We start from the raw sequence: 20,515 nt of genomic DNA, 5'->3' as shown, positions 1-20,515 counted from the left end.
TTACACTGATTTAAAATATCCCAATGCAAACACCACAAAGCTGTTACCGTGCATCATCATCATCCAAACCTTCGGTATACGAAAGACCGGTCACAACCTGGAAAGCCACCCACCTGACAAGATCCATTCCAAGCAAGGCTTCAGACTCAGAAGCTGGTTCTCTGGTCACGACGGCTTCATTAGCCACACAGACTCCATGTTCATTAGCTCCCATTTCTGCCCCCCAAAGCCAGGAGGGTCTGCTCAGCACCACAGCATGAGTCTTCGGTGCCTGCTCAATCTCAATATATGTGCACTGCAGAGAAAGCAGGAAAACAAAAAGCAAAACAACTGCAAGCACTTTATCTAATACTGTGATTGAAGAACATAAGGCTTAAATGTACAGACAAGACACACGTTACTTAATAAAAAGTCCATGTCTTGAGTACACACAAAGGATTTTCTCAATCAATATTTAACTGGCATGTTTGGACCTTTATATCCTCATATTGCAAAAGTCTGGGAAAATATATCTCTCTTGATAGTTGCAGGTTTCAAAGAGACAGCAGAACCCAAGTTCTAGAACCAATGGAAAGCAACAGTAGACAGACTGTACTGTTACAGTAAAGAAAAATGGATCATGTTCCCACACTATAACAAGATCAAACCATACTATTATGGCACCTAAGCACAGTACTCTGTTAAGCACACAGAGTGACAATGGAAACTGGACAAAACACATTAGAAAGGTTACCCCTCTCCCTTGCTGCCCCCATGCAGATGCCCCAGGACTGAGACCGCTGGTAGAAAGGGGGGAAAAAAAAAAAAAAAAAAAAAAAAAAAAGACTTAAAAGGTTCAGTGGAATGCTTTGGTAAACAGTCACAGGAAATAAAACACAGGCATTGTTTTAGCTTAAAACTGACGGTCCTGCTTTTTTAAATGATCTACTTTAATCAGAGGTCTGTAGATGTATTCTGACAAGTCAAAAATACAGAGGAAGGCTGCAGAGAAGTCACTGAAGCTGCAAGAAATTAAGAAATTATATGTTATCTTTCTAACATATTTACTTTTCCCTTGCCCGAAGACTTAAAAACAAGCACTGTTTTCCCAGACATTATGGAAGAGAGCTTGATTCATCATTAGATCACTGGCTTGTACAAGCCAAAGGAATGGGCTTTACATTTTATTACTGGTGACATTATGCTCTTCAAGGACCAAACTCCACAAAATTTTCTTTTGAGGAAACTGAAGCTGTCTGTGCTGTTTATGAGACAGTTCTTAGTGTCCAGCATTCCTGTCATAACAGCTTCCTTGCAGAAAGTAATCTGCAACATTTTCCTTGAGGAATATTTAGCTAGACATATCAAAGTAAGCAGGATGAACAGAACAGACTTGTGGACTCAAAGCTGTTTGCCATGAAAAAAAAATTAAAAAATACGGTATCTACATTAAAACCCAAAGCCAAAGGAATCAGTCCAAAAAGCAATGAGAAGCTATTTTTTTTTTTTGTAACTTGCCTTTCTACCTCTAAGAATTACACAGTGTGGATCCTTCAGCTTCCAGTCTTGAGCAATATTTTTTACAGTAATAGTTAGTCTAGCGTGCAATTAGAAAGTATAATAGACCATCTTTTTTTTTTTTTTTTTCCACCAGGTTGGAAAGGACCCACTGGATCATCAAGTCCAACCATTCCTAACACTCCCTTAAATCATGTCCCTAAGCACTTCATCAACTCATTCCTTAAACACCTCCAGGGAAGGTGACTCGACCACCTCCCTGGGCAGTCTGTTCCAGTGCCCGATGACTCTTTCCATGAAGAAATGGCATTTACAGAGTCCTTCACTCTGACCATGTAAGGAGAACATAAGAATTTAGGTAGACAACTTGTAGGAATTGTGTGCGAAGAGGTCAAGCTGTCATCTTTCTACAAAACCAAGCAAGTTATAGGTCAAATAAGAGGATGATTTCTTACAGAGTATGTCAAAAAAAAGAAGAAGGGATGGTCAGGGAACTCTTTTATTCTAAGGAATTAAGAATAGAGTAAGGGCATGCTTCCCTTTTCTTTCTGCTGTGCGCTTAATTTTGATTTTTGGCTTAAGGAATAAAACCCTGTCAGGGACTTATCTACTGTATTTCTTGAAGAAAATCCCTAATATTTGACCAAGCTATTGGACCAAATTGCTAAAATAGTAATACGCTAATGATTTTGTAGAGGCAGATTCCTCATCTGTTGAGGTGCAACATCATCTGGCATTGGCCAGGAGCAAAGATCTAGCTAATAAAAACACTTCATACAGTTCACCCATTGTTTCATTTTACTAACCAAGCCATGCCAGAGCATATATTCTTTTTTTTTTTTAATCAAGACAACTCCTTCTCAATTTGAGCTGTCAGTAAGCAAACCTCATTTCTGACATTCTGTGCAAATTTTTTTTCAGAGCTTTAGGTCAGTGCTGTTCAGGTGAGCACCTAATGAGTACGTGTGAGTGAAGAGGGATAATTGTGTTTCCTGGATGCGCAAAGGAGGAGCTGCAGCAGCAGAAAAAGGAGTTGGACTGAGCACTTTCCCACATAACATGCAAAGACATGAGCAGAGCAGCTCCCAGGTGACAGATCTGCAGCTAGGCAGACGCCAACCCCTGCGCAGCACACATCTTGGCTCCTTTCATCTCGTAGGGGGTCGGCTAACTGGATCCATCCGGCAAAGTCATCCAGGACATGAACCTTCTCAACTGCATAACAGAAAGCAAAAACCTAGATGCAATGTGGAAGAGACTTCAGTACTCAATAAATCCCCTCTTGTACAGGATTCTCTGGCTGAATGGCCTTATTATACAAGCTTGCTTACACTGCTACTTTGATATCCTAAAAGAAAAAATTATGGAAACACTCTAAAAAGTGATAGGCTAAAAGATGCTGAATGCTTTTTCTCTGCAAAACATATTCTGGCTATCCTTGCTACCAAATGTTTATTACCTAGAGCCTCATCCCAAACTGAAGCATTTTCAAAGCAGCTATTCATTATAAAGATTTTATTGTCAATGGTAGCATTCGAAAAGGGGGAAAGAGGAAATTGTTTGATCCTGCTTGAAAGATCCAGAGCATTCTGGGGGAAAAAAAAGTGCTTTTGCTTTGTAACTATGAATTCAGAGGCCAGAATACAGCTGTCACCTTCTATACTGCTTCTTTACATTCCCCATGGAACACGGACCATATTTTCCTGTTGTTATTTTCAACTTCCATACAGTAACTCATGTACACAGACAATTTATGCAAATTAACTTAGAAGGCCTGAATAGCAGAAAATCATTCCAGTGAGACAGTAGCTGACAGGCCTTGTAAAACTACCACTGACGATTCTTATTTAGCAATCCTTTGCCATGGTTATTGACTATGACAAAAAAGCCTTGATGAGATTTTACCTTCACATTAGAATTACTTACTTAAGAAAGCAGCAAAGCAGGCACTTTTTGGAACTGATGTATTAAGGCAAGCATTTCATTCATATTTGTTAATAATAGGCATGAGTTTCTCAAAAAAACTGAGGCCCAGATGAGAGAATAGATTATTAATTTTAAGCATAAATCTCTCATTCTTCATAACTCCACCTCCCCTCCTTAAAAAAAAACCAAAACACCAGAGAACTCTTCTCCAGATGAAAGAATATCTTCATGCAGGAAAGAGAGGAATTGGACTATCCACATGGAGGCAAGACATATCAATTGTAAAGGTAGGTCAACTAAAGCCAGTCACTGGAATTGTAGCTCACCAAACTATTGCTACCTATTCCACAGAAATCAGAAGATATGCTTATAACAGCTTAGATACAGAAGGAAACAGTAGGGGAAAGACAACACTACTCATGAGGAAACCTCACTGGCCATTAGATCTCTAGAACCTGGAGCTCAGACGATGACAAGATTTCAAAAGCAAGCACAAACCACAACCTCTCTGACTCCTCTCCTGCACCCCATCGATCTGGCAAATCCCTCCAGCACAACAGTATAGCAACCTGTTCTACCGAGAGTCGCACCAAACTAGGCAATGACAAAGAAAATAGACATAAGGTACTGCTGTGATTCTGCTTGCTGTCTTTAACATTCCAGAAGCACCCAGACTCAGCGTTACCTAACAGTAATATTTTTCTTTGAGTATGAATGCTAAAACCAGAAGAATACTGACACATTTGGTGGTAGCAAAGGCTGTGAGTGGTGTCAGGCTCCATTGATTTGCTAGAACTCCAGCCCTGAAAGCCACATAACTGGCATCACACCCTGTGACAGTAAATACTTTCATATTTCCTGACGGGAAAAGAATGGAGGCTTCACATAAAAGAGATGCAGCCAACAAATTTAAAAAGAATTGAGCGGGCTGGAAACCAATGATGTTTCTTTTATTTCACTTATGGTATCAAGAAAAGAATCATACCAAGGCAGTTCTAAGTATAGCACAAGGCACAAATGTGCTTCCCATCCTAGCTAGTGCATGCAGATATGTTGGAGGTATTCCAAAAACGGATACGACAGTCATAAGCACAAGAGGTTTCTTCTTTCATTAATGAAAAGAAACTATTGTGCAGCTCCTACTGTACTCAGGCTGCAGAAGCCCGACTCCTAGCACTGTCAGTCAGCTCATTATGAAATATCAATGAAATCACATAGGCTTCAGCCCTGAATAATAAAGGCAATAGTTAGGGAATGCTTTAGAAAGAAACGATCTTTGAAGAAAGGCCATGAGATTCTATACTACCCCATACCACCTCCTCATCAGATCCAGGCTCTAATTTAGTATTAACTTTCTGCTTCGGTGATTCAAGCACTGCTGTACCATAGCAGATATTTGAAAACAGGCAAAATATCTGTACTACTGCAGTAACTTGAGAAGTTGCATCATGGCTGCTTTTAACCCCTTCCAAAAGAGGGATAATAAAAATGCGATGAGGCAGCCTCACAGCCTGTTGCTTCCATGGACATCAAGATATTGAGACTGACAGCCTGGTTGAAACTGTTTGGAGAGGCAATTCCACCGGTGACATGGGCTACCTCGGTTCTCCCATCATGGTGAGGTGGAGGACTGAAAAGATAGAACGTGGTCGTTCTATCCATGTTCACAGCACCTCCTGTGGATGTGCCTGACAGAATGTGTTTTACAGATAATTCTTTTGCTGCTTATTTACAGGAACAAATGCAGTAGAGCTCAAAGGAATGAGAACAGCCATTCTCTGAACAGAGAAATATGCAAGCAGAAACGTGCAATACAGAAGCGGCCAGCTGTTGCTGTTACCACTGCTTGCTTATGCACTAAACAGCACTAAGTATACACTGGAAGACACCTGGATGACTTTACAACACCCATTAAACACAGCCACGACATCCTCTACCGGCAGCAAAATTTGTGTGCTGCAGTGGGGACAGCCATACACCACAATAAATCTAGCCTAGGTCCATTTCAAGCAGTCAGCCCTAGTTCTAGCAGCCACATAGTCAAACCAGAATGGTGAATAAAATTCTCTCCAGTAGCAGGACAAGTCCTCAGGTAGCAAGCTTTCAACAACACACTCTATGCTAGTACTTGTATCCTTATGTTGTAGCTAGTTATAAACAACAGCAGCATTTACTAAGCATACAAATACAGAACAAAAACAATTTCTGCCACATTTGAGTGTCTCTTACTTCTTCATACTAAGAACAGTTTTTCCCTTTTTATGAAGACCCTAGTATGCTTTACATAAGATTCTGTATTTGACTTCTGTTCCTGGCTATTTCTACTAATTGTAATCAATAACTGTGAAATTTGCATCTGTATGCCTCCCATCTCTAGCAATGTCACTCACTTATCTTGAAGACTAAGGACGATCCGTTCTATTCTAGAAAAGAATCAGAGAAGCCAGAAAAAGCCAAACCGTTCCACTGTCAAAAAGCAAAACTAAACACCCTCTGACCTACTCCATCAAGCTGCCAAGGAGCCTCAGGCGTGTGAGCCACAGTACAGAAATGTGCTCAACAAAACAAAACATAAACCTCTTCAAACAAATGAAAAACCACAAAGTGCAGCGAGGCACTCAAGGCTGAGAATACTCTCCGGAGACACCAAATGTCAAAATTTATTTAGCACTCAAGAAATCAGCTCTTTTTTTTTTTTAAGTTATAAATCTAGCAGTATCCTGGGTGGTGAAGCAAAATTAAAACTGAAACAAGGATGAAGCTTATTAGTTTAATTTTTTTAAACAGCGAAAAATAGATTTCAAACAAGCCACAAAAAGCCCATCATGGAGATATCCTTGGAACTCTCAGTTATCCTAGGACTGATTTCTTTTCTTGGCCACTTTGATATACCTACTTACACACCTGTTTTGCCACCAGAAAACAGTGTAGGTCAAGATGGGACAGCTGTCAGCTTTTTGCCCCACACAATTCCATCACTTTCCTTCATCTTCCACTCTGTTCGTATAATGATAATTTTTTTTAAAAAAAAAAAAAAAGTAAAGAGATTAATGAAAAGCAGTTCAAGCTAACCAGTTTTGCTTTGATAGCAGAAGGGAACAAAGCAGCACTCCTACAGTAAAAACAGAGGCTTTGAGAGGGCAGAAACATCCAGGAGGTTATGGCTTCTGCCTCTTAACTACTACTGGCTAGAGCATAATGTGACACAGCAAAGTCAAACACATTAGTTTAAAGGCCAGTGGCCTGCAATGGAGCAGAACAGAGAAAAAGCTCACATTAGCCAAGCACTAGACTCTGCTGAAGGCAGCAAACACTTTCTCTTTTTTATTAGTTGCTGTCTGCTGGCACAGTGTCTCTCTACCGCTGTGCAAAGTCTAAAGGTTAGGTTAAACAAGGTGGCTTGAGGTAAGCCATCAGACTGCACATGTCATCAGACAGGCTGCTACACAGCCAGTTACTGGGTTTCACCTGAGAGGTAAGAAAAGGCAGCTTCCTAAATAATCTCTGAATTGTAAGCCTTTAGCCTACAACCATTTTTATCTACGCAGAGTAAATTAAGTCTCATCGAGGCACTGTTGTGCTTCATCATGATTTCCTGCCAGTCAACACTTACCCATGGAGGTATCCTAGTGAAGGTGTCCAGGTTCAACTTCCCAGCTGTAGTAACGTGACTGTAAGTGTGCTGCTATTAATCTCAGCTGGAGGCTTCCCAAAGAGCAAATTGTCAGTAGATTCAGCTGCTGCTCGGCTTCTGCTACCAGATTCTGAATACCTTACCCCAACATATAATGCAGATAACCCAAACAGCCAGTATAAAAGTGAATCAAAGTATACCAGAAGTGAACTGTAGCATTGGTATGATGTCTGGTGATTAGGTTACAAACACCAGAACTAAGACAACTCCAGGTAAAACAGAGCCAACTTTGTCAAAGACTACTTTCCAAGCTTTATATCTATCTTGCAATACCAGATAAAGTTTTCCTCAGTTAGCTTCAGGTGAGTTTTTACATCTGCAGTGCTCAGAGCAAAACACAGCAAACAATCTTACTGCTCCTCTGAAAACTCAGCGCCAGGGGAGGTAGGATTATATCCTTTAAAATAATAGCTAAAAAAAAAAAGAGAGAGAAAAAAACCCCAAAAAATTAAGGCATAACAGTGACAAAGTTTTAGAGAACACAAAATTCCTCTTACCCCACAAGGGCTGGCTCTAAGCCCAGAAAAGTGTTTAATTCCAACATATTAGAAAAATGTTGACTATTCCACAATTTGATAGGCTTTGTAGAAAACCCTTTCTATTTTCCCCCTTCTACCCCTCCATAAGAAGTTGTGTGCTATTAAGATAAAGGAGCTTTTACCGCTCTATACTGAAGCAACCAACCACGACTATTTTCAAATTATGGATAAAAGGTCAAATTTGAAGAGAGGGGGCTCATCCACCCAAGACTTCTTCAGGAGAAAGGAAATCAGAGTAAGCAGCAAGTTAGTAAAGAACAAGAGAATTTAGTTAGTAAAATCTACCTTAAAAATAAGACGGTCTCATATCTTAAAACTTTTAGAAACCAAATTCTCACTAGCACATGAAAAATTTTTAGAATCCATATCTGGGAGTGTGCAATGAGAAATGCAAAAAAAGGACTGTATTTATGCTTAAATGAGCAATATTTCACCTACACACATAAGTTTATTAGACTGACCACTACAACAAGTAAGAACGCTGATCAGCATCTGCCACTGCAAAAATACAATGCAAAACAAAACCAAACTTCTGAGAAAGTTGTCACATACACAGAGCAGACCTTTGTGAAAAGCCCCATTGTTCAGTGTCTTGGGAATGTGCTGACATGGAGGGAAGGAATTATATTGATGAGTTAGCAGGGTTACTTGTCTGGGTAGATTGAGCCACAAAGATCACGCTTAAAATGACTTGCAGTATTCACTGAATTCCCTTGTTTAAGGCACTCCCACAAAGTAGCTGATAGCTATATAAGCATGGCCTGCAGGTTTCCTTCAATAATTACTGTGCCATTTCTTGTTACATTGTGCATTATCACACAGGTAATGGCCCACTCCAGCCCCTTGTCTATGAGCGCACCTTCATTACACTGCAACAAAATATACCTTAGTTTAAAACAGAAAAAAAAAAAGGTTCAACATTTAAGGGGAAGGCTTATTTGCAGAATAAATCTATAAACTGCAGTCTGCTAGGCAAAGGGATTGTCCTCCCTGCTTCTAAAAAGACTGTCAAGAGTCCAGTTTGTAACTTAATTCTATAAAAGGCATTAAACTGGTTAATCATGGAGTGGGAGAAGGATCATAGTAAATTACATGAGGCTTAATTACACTCTTCAGCAAATTATGGCAATCTCATAGAAGAGTAAGATATAGGGCAAAGACGTCAGAAGAACAAAGTAATCTAACATAAAGCTCTTAAAAAGTATTTTCCTTTAAGGATACAAACACTCTAGAGCAGCTTTTGGAAGTTCTTTTTCAACAATAACAGAACATTTTTTTAATTCCCATTTCTATGAAGAAAAGCTTTAAAAAAAAAACTGCTTTGAAGTTTTCTTATTGTCACATCTGTGTTCTGTATAATAGCACAGGTCTATGATCAAGATACCAATAGAGACACGGGCAGTGCTTTTGGACAGGGGTAGAGGATTTCTTTACATCCAAGACTAAATCATTTAACAATACATGAGTTTTACAAGAAATTGGTAGCAACAGGATTCAAGAGAACATTAAGTATTAGAAACAACAGCATCAAATACTCTGAAATTTGGAAGAGGTCCTACTTAAACGACAGACTAACTGCCGCTGGCGTTAGGATCTCTTCTGGGGAAGAGACAATTATGATATCCACAAAAGACCTATAGGGATGAGAGACAGCAGCCTGGTACAGAACATCTAGTGTTCTCAGCCTTCTGCACAGCCATGGGAGAGGAGGAAGCTGAATGAAGGGAACCCCACAAATACTGCTTTCCCAGTTGCTAGCCAGCAAAAACCTGTGGACTCTAAAAGTTCCTAACAATGCAGATCATGTTCTGTTCTCTGCTAAAATGGCTCCCCCAACCAATCCTTGTCTTTCTTTCCGCTGCCTCAGTCTCTTCATTCCACCTTTGCTGCACAGTTTCCCCTCTCCCTGTCTTCTTGTTTCGTTTGTCCCCTTGCTTCATCCTTCACATCTGCTTATCCTTTCATTTCTCCTGTCATTAAAGTGAGGCTGCAGTGACAGACTAAATTGCAATTATTTCCTGTAGGGTCCCTTTCAACCTACACCCATGGTGTCAGTGTTCAGCTTCAGGACTCCACATCCAGCCCGGACTCGGAGAGAAGCAACGGCACCGAAAATTGACCATGATGTAGGTGCCTTAGTTGAAGAATATTGTCATCAACGCCAACTATATGTACAAGAGTTATGTTTGGCTTTCAAAGCTTATGCTCTTGTTTTCCTTCTCCGACATTCCCTTATTACAGTACAAGTTCTCCAAGGCAGAGATTTCTGGCTACCTGTTTTGCAATACGCTTAGTAGAGTCAGGCCCCAATACGACTGCTGAACAACCACCATGAATGAAAACAATTCATATGGCAAGTGACAAACTTTGAAAATCTCCTTCCAGTTCCAGTTAGTCAGGATACTTTTCCCTTAAAAAGAAAAGTGATGGGCTACACAGTTCAGAAATACAAGATGTGAACAGTTCAACCTGTCTGCTGAAGAAAGTACGAATCATGGATTTTTCCTCAATTAAACAAAAGTGTTATACTCTTGAGTTTCGCTTCAAAAATCCTGTCTCCTCTCTACTCTAGAGAGGTTTGGTGAAGAGTCACAACCTGTCAAGACAATTTTCTTGTCACACACTGACAGGAAAACAAGACAGCATTCGTTTATTCCAATAATATAAATTTCTCACAGTTAAGATATAACAATTTACTCTTACCTCAACTTTGCTTCCTGGATCATGATCTGCGGCAGGAAAGTAGACCACCTCCTGTACTTCATCCCTAGGCCGTGCAGAGTTCTTTCCAAACACCACCAGCCCATCCTTAGAACATGGAGGAAAGGCTACAAAACAGTAACTTGGAGGAGCTACTGCCATCCTAGAAAGGAAGAGAGCAGTAAACAAACAGAAGTAGTGTACAAGCAAGTACATGCATTAGAGAATCATTCAGTCTACTGCTATTTGTTGTAGCTAAGAGACGATGGATTCCCTTCATCTGTAAGTTGATTGTGCAAAGATAATGGAAGAACAGGTTGGCTCAGAGGAAGCTTATTTGAATGTAGTAAAAAAAATTATAGACATTTTCAGATACTTTTTACCCAAGCCATGTAAGGGGATTAAGAAGAGAAATAAAGGCAAGATGACTCTACCGTAATCAGTATACTTAGTCCCCACAGAAAGAAAAAAGATGTCCTGCACCAGAGCTGCTCAGGAACACATGACCCAGATGTATTCTGCTGACTCAGACAAGTGCAGAGACACAGAATAATTTTAAATAATTTACTCTCTCCGCTCCCATGCAGTTTAAAGCTTAAAAAAAAAAAAAGAAAGAGAAAATATGTTTGAGGAATTCCTGAGGGATGACAATGGCGTAACTAGAAACAGAACAAAGATATAGCACAATTATATCAAAACCTGCCCATCAATTCATCTACTCAGATCACAAAGAGGCTGAACCACTAATTGCACTTCATTTCCTCTGTGGTTTGTTCTGTGTGGCTGCTCTCCCCTAAAGTTAATTGATTGCAGTTTATTTGTTTATGCAAGCTAATGTGAATATTCTTTAAAATGCTTATAGGATAGCACAAACACTTGAAGTGCTTGCAGGGATAACATATTAATAAAAACTGTGAACCGTTTCAGGACTCTGAAACTGCTGCAGGTGGTCTCATGTACATTGCCATATCTGACATTTTTTCCATTATTCAGGGAAACTTCTGGCATATAGGCCTACAAAGGGAAAAGGTGGGGTGTTTATTGCTTGTTAAAATAGCACTAAACACAGACATCAGAGATTACTTCATGGATCTTATGCTTGCATCAGAAATTCCAGCTCCAAAATGAATAAATGCATTCCTCTTCTTCCTCCACAATACCCTGAACAAGTAAAAATATCTGCACACATTTGTATTCCTTAGAAACAATCAACACAACCAAAAGTTTCCCCCAAAAAAGCTGCTAATTTATTTGAAAGACAACACTGGGGGTGGAGATGCATGCAAGGCCAGCTTTGATCATTAACTTGGACATATTTCAAACTATTCAAGTTTGACATTTTTTTAAAGCAGAACCATTTGAGCACACACTTCTCACAGAATATCAGGATTCCAATATTAAACCAAAGAAAGAATGTGTTTTGGAGATAAAGGCTATAATCCATGAAGTGGTAATTGTTTGTAAAGAAAACACTTAAGAGCTTGCCTATAGACTATGAACAGGTCACGCTGGCACTCAACCTTGCAAAAAGACTTCAGAGAAGGTATGCACTGATAATGGAAGAACAGATCAGCTCAGAGGAAGCTTATCTGGATGTAATAAAAAGAACTACAGTCCTCTATTGACACAATGTGAGGTGATGAACTGTCTAGGAAACTCATATAACCTTTTGATTTAGGTAAGATCATATACAAGAATAATCAGTTAATTGAGTTGAAAACGCATTAGGAAACAAACAAAACCCATTTTACAAGCAGAGTTTTGACTAGCTACTAAAATCCCGAATGACTTTAGCTGATAAAATACATCCAGCAGAGTGTTGCATGTTGTGCCAGTACGTGTCAGTACATTATTGGTTCTAGATGACTGTCTTGCAGACAGAAACGAAGACAAAGCCTCATTTTAATTGCCACTCTTATCACTTGTGAATCATCAGAGAATCTGAGATTAAACTGAAATACAACATGCAGAGTGTTGCCCAAGCTTCATCACTAATGAAAACATTTAGTGTTTTGCTATGAACTATTCTGAGTACATACATTCACTTTGCTGTATTGATGATGTCAACGTAATCGCTTTCCAGCACCCTAAGAGTTCATACCCACCTTCAGGTAAGTCATCATTTAGTGCTTTTAACCCATCTTTCGACACCAGACCAGCCAAAATCTTGAATAACTTGCAGGCTTACTATGGATCTCAGTAATCTCAGTATTCAAAATAAACATTTTCTTTATTCTAAACACAAAGTAAGGAGCTTTATTTGAGATATATGGGACAGCTGAAAGACATTAGACATCCAACAGACTAGAAGAAATGTTAGAGTGGTACGTAGTGCTAATTTTTAGTAAATTAAGTTCTTCACCTTACAGATCAAACATATTGCCAGGCAGACTTAAAAAGACAGGAAGGAATGCTTCAGCATTGTGTTACTGAATGAAGGGAGGGTAGGTAGGGCAGAATTGGAGGGTAGGTAAGGCAGAATTTTACATATCAGCAGGCTAAGTAGGCAGGAAAAAAATTAAAAACCTGTACGTGTCTCATAATCTACATACTCATGAAGTTCTCAGGGGAATAAAGCAGGCTCATTTGGCTTTGTGAGTCTGGTTCTTTTTTTTTTTTTCCCTTTAAATATACCAACAGCTACTGAACCAAAACCAAATTGCCATGATGGTAATACTTCTGAAGTATGAAAGTATGAGTAAGGTTTTCTATAACTAGAGCTCACTTCAACACACAGTATGTTTCATACAGGGGGGATTGTATAACAGTTAAACATTGCAGGGTGAATGTTACAACCTTGTACTGAAAACACAATTGTTCTAAGAGTTGGCACTGGGACCTTAAATTACATTTCTAGAGAAGGAAGCTAGCCAGCAGCCTACTATAGTTTAAACCTACTCAGATTGCTAGGTAGCAGTTTTGCCCAGAACTTTGGTTCCTTTCAGATATGACAGGCATTGCAGCTTCTCAGATAGGCTCACGACCTGCGTTTGTTCGTAACACCGAACTTTTCTCTTACTCCATCATGTAACTAAAGCGGTCTGTCAGAGGCTACCTAAGCAGGACATTTCTACTTGCCTACTTCATTTTCCTTTTCTCTTAGTTCAGCTCAGGTTGTCCTCGTTCTCATTTTCATACATTTGCCAACTATTTGCCCTCTCACATTATACCACCTTGACTCAATATCAAACACGAATCTTTCATCTACAGGAGAAACAGAATACCCCTCCTTCACAGCACCTCTGATAAACCTGTCTAACTTACAAATCCACCTACTGTTCATCCCTTTTTCACAGATTATTTGCTCCTCCAATGAAAAGCAATCCTGTAAACCTTAGAAAACACTGGGAAACAATGCAAAAACATCTCAAAGAACACTTTGTTGCCCATTCATAGCCATAGTTCTTTACCACAAAGTGTGTTAGCATAGGGGACTGATTTTCACAACAGCTCATACCTCAGACTTAGATTTTGGTGCATACAGACGTAAACCTGCACCATATGTCAACAGGCCCTTGATTTGATTGCAGATCATTACACTTATGGGTGGGCCACCACAAGTTAAGAGAAACAGGGACCACACGGTTTATTACAGGTTATATCCCTAATCATTCTGCATACGAAACCACTAGAAATAGACAAAGAGCTGCACATTACGCTATGCCACTACATAAAACTGCTGCAGCTTCACGTAGTTAACAGGCATCACACTTGGGTAACATAGAATCACAGCAGGCACAAAAGCTGGAAAACCAGTTCTGAGCAACAGCCACAAAGTTGCTCCAAATACACTCCACTTGCTATCTTTTTATTTGACAAAAACTGTACTATAGCAGGGATGCAATATTGCACATAGTCATATTTTTCTGGAGTTTCCTGATCACTATGGCACTTCGCTTAGTTTGTGTTCTGACACTACGAAGAAGCTTTGTTTAACAAATTCCTTTATTAAGATCTTTTCTCGTAGTGAGAAATCTCATTTATAAGACTGCCAAGCCAAATGAATTCTATGAACAAATCACCATTATTGTCAATGGCAAAACAGATGAGCTCCTAAGTACTCTGATGAAGAAAGGAAGGAGTAACATTCATTGGGCAACATCCGGCTCTGAATGTCACAATGTGAAACAACAGGAACGACAATTTTCAGGGCTTTATAAACACATCTGAACACCACTATACTCCTGAAAGAGAGTGAACATAGAAGTGCTGTTGTCCAGCACCACCTCAAGAAAACTAACCCATAAATCATAGAATCATAGAATCACCAGGTTGGAAAGGACCCACTGGATCATCGAGTCCAACCATTCCTAACACTCCCTTAAACCATGTCCCTAAGCACTTCATCAACCTGTTCCTTAAACGCCTCCAGGGAAGGTGACTCGACCACCTCCCTGGGCAGCCTGTGCCAGTGCCCGATGACTGTTTCTGTGAAGAATTTTTTCTGACATCCAACCTGAACCTCCCCTGGCGGAGCTTGAGACCATTTCCCCTTGTCCTGTCCTCTGTCACTTGGGAGAAGAGGCCAGCTCCCTCCTCTCCACAACCTCCTTTCAGGTAGTTGTAGAGAGTAATAAGGTCTCCCCTTATCTAAATCTTGATAGGCATAAAAAATTAATCTTCAGGTTGAAAATATCAAGATCTGGAATATTTTGCCCTAGAGTATTTTCCATTTTACAGTATGAGGACCTTACAAATGCTAACGTGTATTTAAAAGGGCCACAAATTCCACTTAGAACAACTTGCATTATTAGTGTCCAAATTTGTTCATTATCAGACTTTTAAGAGTGGTCATTGACAAATAAAACTGTTATTAATTAAGTTTGTATATAAAGGTTGTGCCATAATCTAACAAAAGCTTCATTTAGATGTCATTTTTCACATATAAAAAAAGGAACAGAGAAATAGTGCTGTTATAGCAACAGACAGGCAGGTCATTGCATTTTCCCATCCTCCCCTCCTGAACACGTGACTGCCAGAGACTGAAGCCGTACTCCTAGGAGAACAGGGACAGGCATAAATTATTCAGTGTTTTGGAGCCTTCCCCTCGACCCAGGAAAACTGAAATACCTATGTATTCACAACAAAACACTCTGAGCTTAGCAAGTCAGAATCCAAACTGAAGGAAGGAAGATTTTCATACTAACTCGCTCAAGACTTTTTTTGCTTTTTTTTTCTAGAATAACACTGTGTACTGCTTCCCTGAAAGCTGCAGTTTAGTACTGAAATAATCTTTTATGAAGTTCAAGAATTTGACTGCTACAATAAAATGACTTCTCAAAAAATAACTTTATTCTCCCATATCAAATAAGTATCAACACTTTTCAAGGGTTGGTAACTCACCATCTTGTTTGCCTAATTACCAAATTACATGAAAGCTGGCTGGACAACTGTAGGTTTCATAGTTGCTATGACTTATTTATTTTAAAAATTAACAAAAATTAAAATTCAGTATTATGAACTATTAGATTTTGAAGTTGTTCTTATAACTTCAAGCAACACCAAAGCTTATTTCACAAACAATAAAACTGCTTTTGCCAACAGCAAGTCATTTTCTCTGTCCTTTTTTTTTCTTCAATTGAAAAACAAAACAGAAAGCTTGTAATGAAATTGCAGCACTTGCAGGAAGCAGTGGGCAATAAAAAAAGATTAGTGTGAGAAAATAGGGTCAGAAAAGGGACCTTTCTTGAAATTTAACTCATGCTCATTAAGCCAAAACAATATTTGCTCTTCACTCTTTTTTAACTGCTGCTAACTTAATGCCCTGCAACTATACCTCCAGAAAAGCTAAAGATACCCCAAAACCCATACATAAAGCCCCTCTGGTTTTAATACAAGTTACCTTAGCTAGGGTTTCTGAGAAGTTAATTAAGATGTATTGTTAACATTAATTAAGATTTACACCAAATGAAAAAAGAATCTGAAGTAGTAATTGCTCTGTGTAGAGCTACTCATGACAAGGCACCATTATGAGATGGTAAGTGATGCACACATAGAAACAGCTCTGCCATTAATATGCTATATGAAATTTTTGTTTTCTACACCAAAATTTTTAGTCTCTTGCCTAGAAATTTAATAATACTCAATCACCATCACACAGACCAATATGAGACCAGTAGAATGCATTACATGAGAAGTCAACCACCGCAATAAAAGCTTTTCTTCACAAGACATCAAAATAATGCTCCAGCAGATATTAAAGAAAAAAGTTCAGTGAGACCCAGCAGTCAGCGCTGTCAACAGAAAAGTATTCACCTCATGTTATTATAAGTAGAATTTAACTCTAAAATCTACCTTGTGTTGATATGGTTTGACTTGGAACCTGGCAAAATTTCAGCTTGGTCAAGCCAAACCTTCATCTGGGAGCATAATTCCTGCATTCATTACTCAGCATAGCTATGCTAGCAAGCCTTCCAGCATGAACACCACCACTCTGCTTTCATTCAGCTTAGTGAGGTTGCATAGATACATCACACAAACTTATCTTTCAAACATTTTCTGAGTTCCTCTGCAAGAGTTTTGTTGGCATAACTGTAAAAGCTCTCTGAAGCACAGGCAGAGCCTAAGTATAGAACTGGGTGAAGTCTAAAGCTCTCCTAACCCCCAGTTTTTCAGGCACACCTATGACTGTCCTAAATCACCCACTGTTAATGCTGGTGATGATCGACATCATGTTTTCAAGGCAGGGTGTGTCCACAAAAACAAGGTTAACACTGGGGTTTCATCTCAAGAGTCCACAGCAGTTTGGCCAGAAGACCAGTTTCACTGATCGTGTAGCAAATTTTTCCCACCCTCATTTCTATAGTTTCTTAAAATTCAACCTAGTCTGGAACAGGTGCTTCAGGTATCAGAAATACAGGGGCTGCTGAACTCCTTGCTGATAAGTTTTGAGTGCCTTCTGGCGATGACAGCGTTTTGTTTAACATTTATATTGCAAAAGAGATTTGAGCTGCTTTTTAAGTCCAGAGAGCACATTAAAACATTCATGAAAACATATAACTTGTTTCTGTGTATTAAAGGATGACTTTTCCTCATTGTATTTTTCAGATTCTATAAAACAGAAACCCAGCTGTGCTAATACTTCTGAACTATTCCAGTAATGCTTAAAGATTTCAATAACTCCATTTTCCTTGCTAACAGAAAGGGTGACTTAACCTGCAAGAAACATTTACAGTGAAAAAGTGAGAGGCAGCATCTGAACAAGGGTCCTCAGATTTGTATCAATGCGGTCTCATTAGGAAGGGAAGACTATATCAACTAGGCCACGTTATTTATTCTCAACTCTTCCATATTTTTAATGGGGTGGCAGGAAAAAGGTCAGTTACGACTGTGAAAACTCTGTTAAGGGTTTAGCTGTTGGTTTTGAACCTCTATTTTAACCTTCAAATTAAGATGTTTCCTGTGCCTGAGACAAGCAGGACAAGCTCCTATTCCCATTTACAAATCAAGCCCAGTGTCTTATGCACATAGAGACATGTGATCTCTGCATCCTGCAGAAAAGCAATGTTTCCAAAAACAGAAATAAAAAAGCAAAATCCATTCAGCAGCAGGCACAGAACAAAGACAGCAAGCTGAAAGGCACAATAACAATACTGTTCTCATCCAAGGAAACACTGAAGGTTATTTTTTTAATTGACAATTTGGACAGTTTTAATGTGTGACTTATCAGGAGAGAGGAAGGTTGCATTTATTAAGAAATTAGAAAGCAAATACTGTTCCTGAATATAAAGCATAAAACCATGCCAGCTCTCTGTGTCCCTACAGTTTAGACATTTCACTATTAGACCTCAGTCAAACTGCTTGACTGTTTCCTTACCACCAATGGATGACGACACCAGTCTACCACATGAAGATGCCACAGTTAACTTTGATTGTCTCTGTGCGTCTAAGTTATGTCTGAGAAGATATCTAAGAGGAGTTATCAGCAGCTGAAACTTAGAAAAAGCCATGCTCTACTTTCCCCTTTCTTATTTTTGTACATTAATTACAGGCCGAAAAATTCTCAGGAATTTGTTCAAAATGAGCAACACTTCAAAATTCTGGTCAGACATTTGGGATGGCCATTTTCTCCAGTAAATTTGCTTTTACATTTGAATTACAAGAAGGAGCAATTCCCTACACAGGCATAAAATCAAGTTGTACTTCAAAGCTACCCTAAGCAGTACACTCTCTTTGCTCATTTAACTGAGCAACTGCATAATAGGTCTGGAAGGAATTGAAAATATTTCTCTTTCTGTATGTGGGAAAATTTGGAATATTCTTGGCAACAGCTGCCAGATTTCTTAAGACTGTCTAACAAATTAGATACTGGCCATCAAATAAGCATGGTAACACTTTTCAGCATTTAAAGTCTTAAGAAATGGTAAGATTTCAGCTGTTAGAAAAGTTTACAGCCCCTTGACCAATCAGTTCTATTTTAATTGTCTAATACAACCTCATCCAGCCTTTCGAAGTAGGCGTCTTTCAAAAGAAGACAGGATCTTATTTTTGCCTCTAGTAATCTGAATCATGTTAATGAAAATGTAGTTCTATTTAAAAACAAGTGAGGATCAGTCAACCAGAAGACAACAGATCCAGTCTCATTTCCATCACAGGCTGCACATACCAGGAAAATTCATTATTTATACAGACTTTTCATTGAGTGGATGTCAACGCACTTAATTAAGACTCCAAGCAGTCACAGAACTCTATTCCTTTTGTAGCTGCTATTCCAGCCTGCAGTCTAAGGTCTTATTTGCAACACTCTCCATTTAGTAGAGAAGCACCTGTTTTCCTGCTTCTGTCACGGTGGCAGAGCCCCTTGTTAGGAGCTGCTGGCATCTAAAAGCCTCTTAATACAACACACTACTTCATAATGAGAAGTCGCTAACTGCTGCCCAATACTTAGCCACGTAGCTTTCTCTCTTTGTACAGAGCCAGTACAATCCAGTTTTGCAGTTCAGTTAAGTGTTCATTACTGCACAGGAGAAACTGTCCACCTCCACACACAACTCGTAACGCACATTGACTGGCAGTCATTTTAAATTAGCAACATCGTTATGTTAACAAGGGGAAAAAACAAAAAGCATCTAAGTACCTTGTTGGGAGTCTCAAGTTTAGTTTAAAATATAACCTAAAAGAACAGCAAGCGTTGCAATACTAGCAAGGAAGCTTGCAAATGTTAGGATGTACTGCAACACATAGTGGCAGAAACCAGGCACTTGGGTACCTGACAGAGAGGCAGGAACAGAGACAATCCTGTGGAATTTCTCACTCTGCCGAATCTACAGAAAGAGAAGGCCAATAGACTACAGGGGCAATGTCCAACTTTGCAACTCTTTGAGTCCATAATAAATAAATTCTTACTGGAAGCTTCTAGCATAAACACACACACTTTCCCACGTGCAAGCTGTGTAAAAGCATCCACGGCTGATGACTTTTTAAGGGAAGGGTGGAGAGTCAAAGTTAGTACGCTCTACCAAAAATACCAAACCCAACAAGAGTAAACAAATGGAGCTTAAGCCATGCACTACTTTACTAGGAAAAAAAGTCACAAATTCCTTCCAAAAAAATGGAAGTTACCAGAAAAATCTCAGACTCCAAGTATCAGAAATACTTTTCTGGGGAGAACAAAACCTGCTTGTATCAGTAAAGGATTTCCATCAACCACATTTGTCTCAATAACACCTGCCTTTTTAGACACCTCTCCACGTAAGCTCTGGGATCTGAGCTGCTTGGAAAAGTTCACAGCACCATAAATTGTTTAAGTTAACTTCAGCCTTGATCCATCTCAAACCAGTGGAAGTCCTCTGTTCACAGAGATCAGCTTTCTAATATATGATTGAGCTTTTGTTTTGACACTTCTTTTAGTTTGAGTAGAGGCTTTGGGATGCATGTTATGAACAAACCAGCATGCTTAGAGAAGCTTTAAATCACCAGTTCTAAAACAGCTGAAACAGTCATAGTTTATAATCAAATGAGTCAGTCACTCTACTTCCCACGGGTTCATTTATTTATTATTTTCTAAACTACTGAGTAAATCAGCATACATAGATAGTTTGCATCACAGAATTTATAGTGTATTGCAGCACAATCACTTCCATGGGATTATTAAAGTTTCATATCTTACAGGCATGGATGGCTTTACCCAGTTCTAAGGACATTTTTCATATGGATAGAT

At 39.2% G+C, this 20,515-nt stretch overlaps 1 protein-coding gene across 1 annotated transcript in view; it reads right to left on the bottom strand.

Annotated features, from left to right (window-relative positions):
* The window catches only part of SCRN1 (secernin 1), a 37,560-nt gene that overhangs the window by 15,895 nt on the left and 1,150 nt on the right, over positions 1–20,515 (bottom strand). Inside the window, exons 2-3 of the mRNA XM_054059679.1 lie at positions 10,360–10,519; positions 114–295 (exon numbers count right to left, since the gene is read on the bottom strand). Of these exons, the coding sequence (XP_053915654.1) occupies positions 114–295; positions 10,360–10,518 (341 nt within the window). The 5' untranslated portion in view covers position 10,519. The remainder of the gene's footprint in view (positions 1–113; positions 296–10,359; positions 10,520–20,515) is intronic.

Source organism: Cuculus canorus, chromosome 2, assembly GCF_017976375.1.
Source record: "Cuculus canorus isolate bCucCan1 chromosome 2, bCucCan1.pri, whole genome shotgun sequence".
NCBI classification, from domain to species: Eukaryota; Metazoa; Chordata; class Aves; order Cuculiformes; family Cuculidae; genus Cuculus; species Cuculus canorus.
This window is presented reverse-complemented; position numbering and strand designations above follow the sequence as displayed.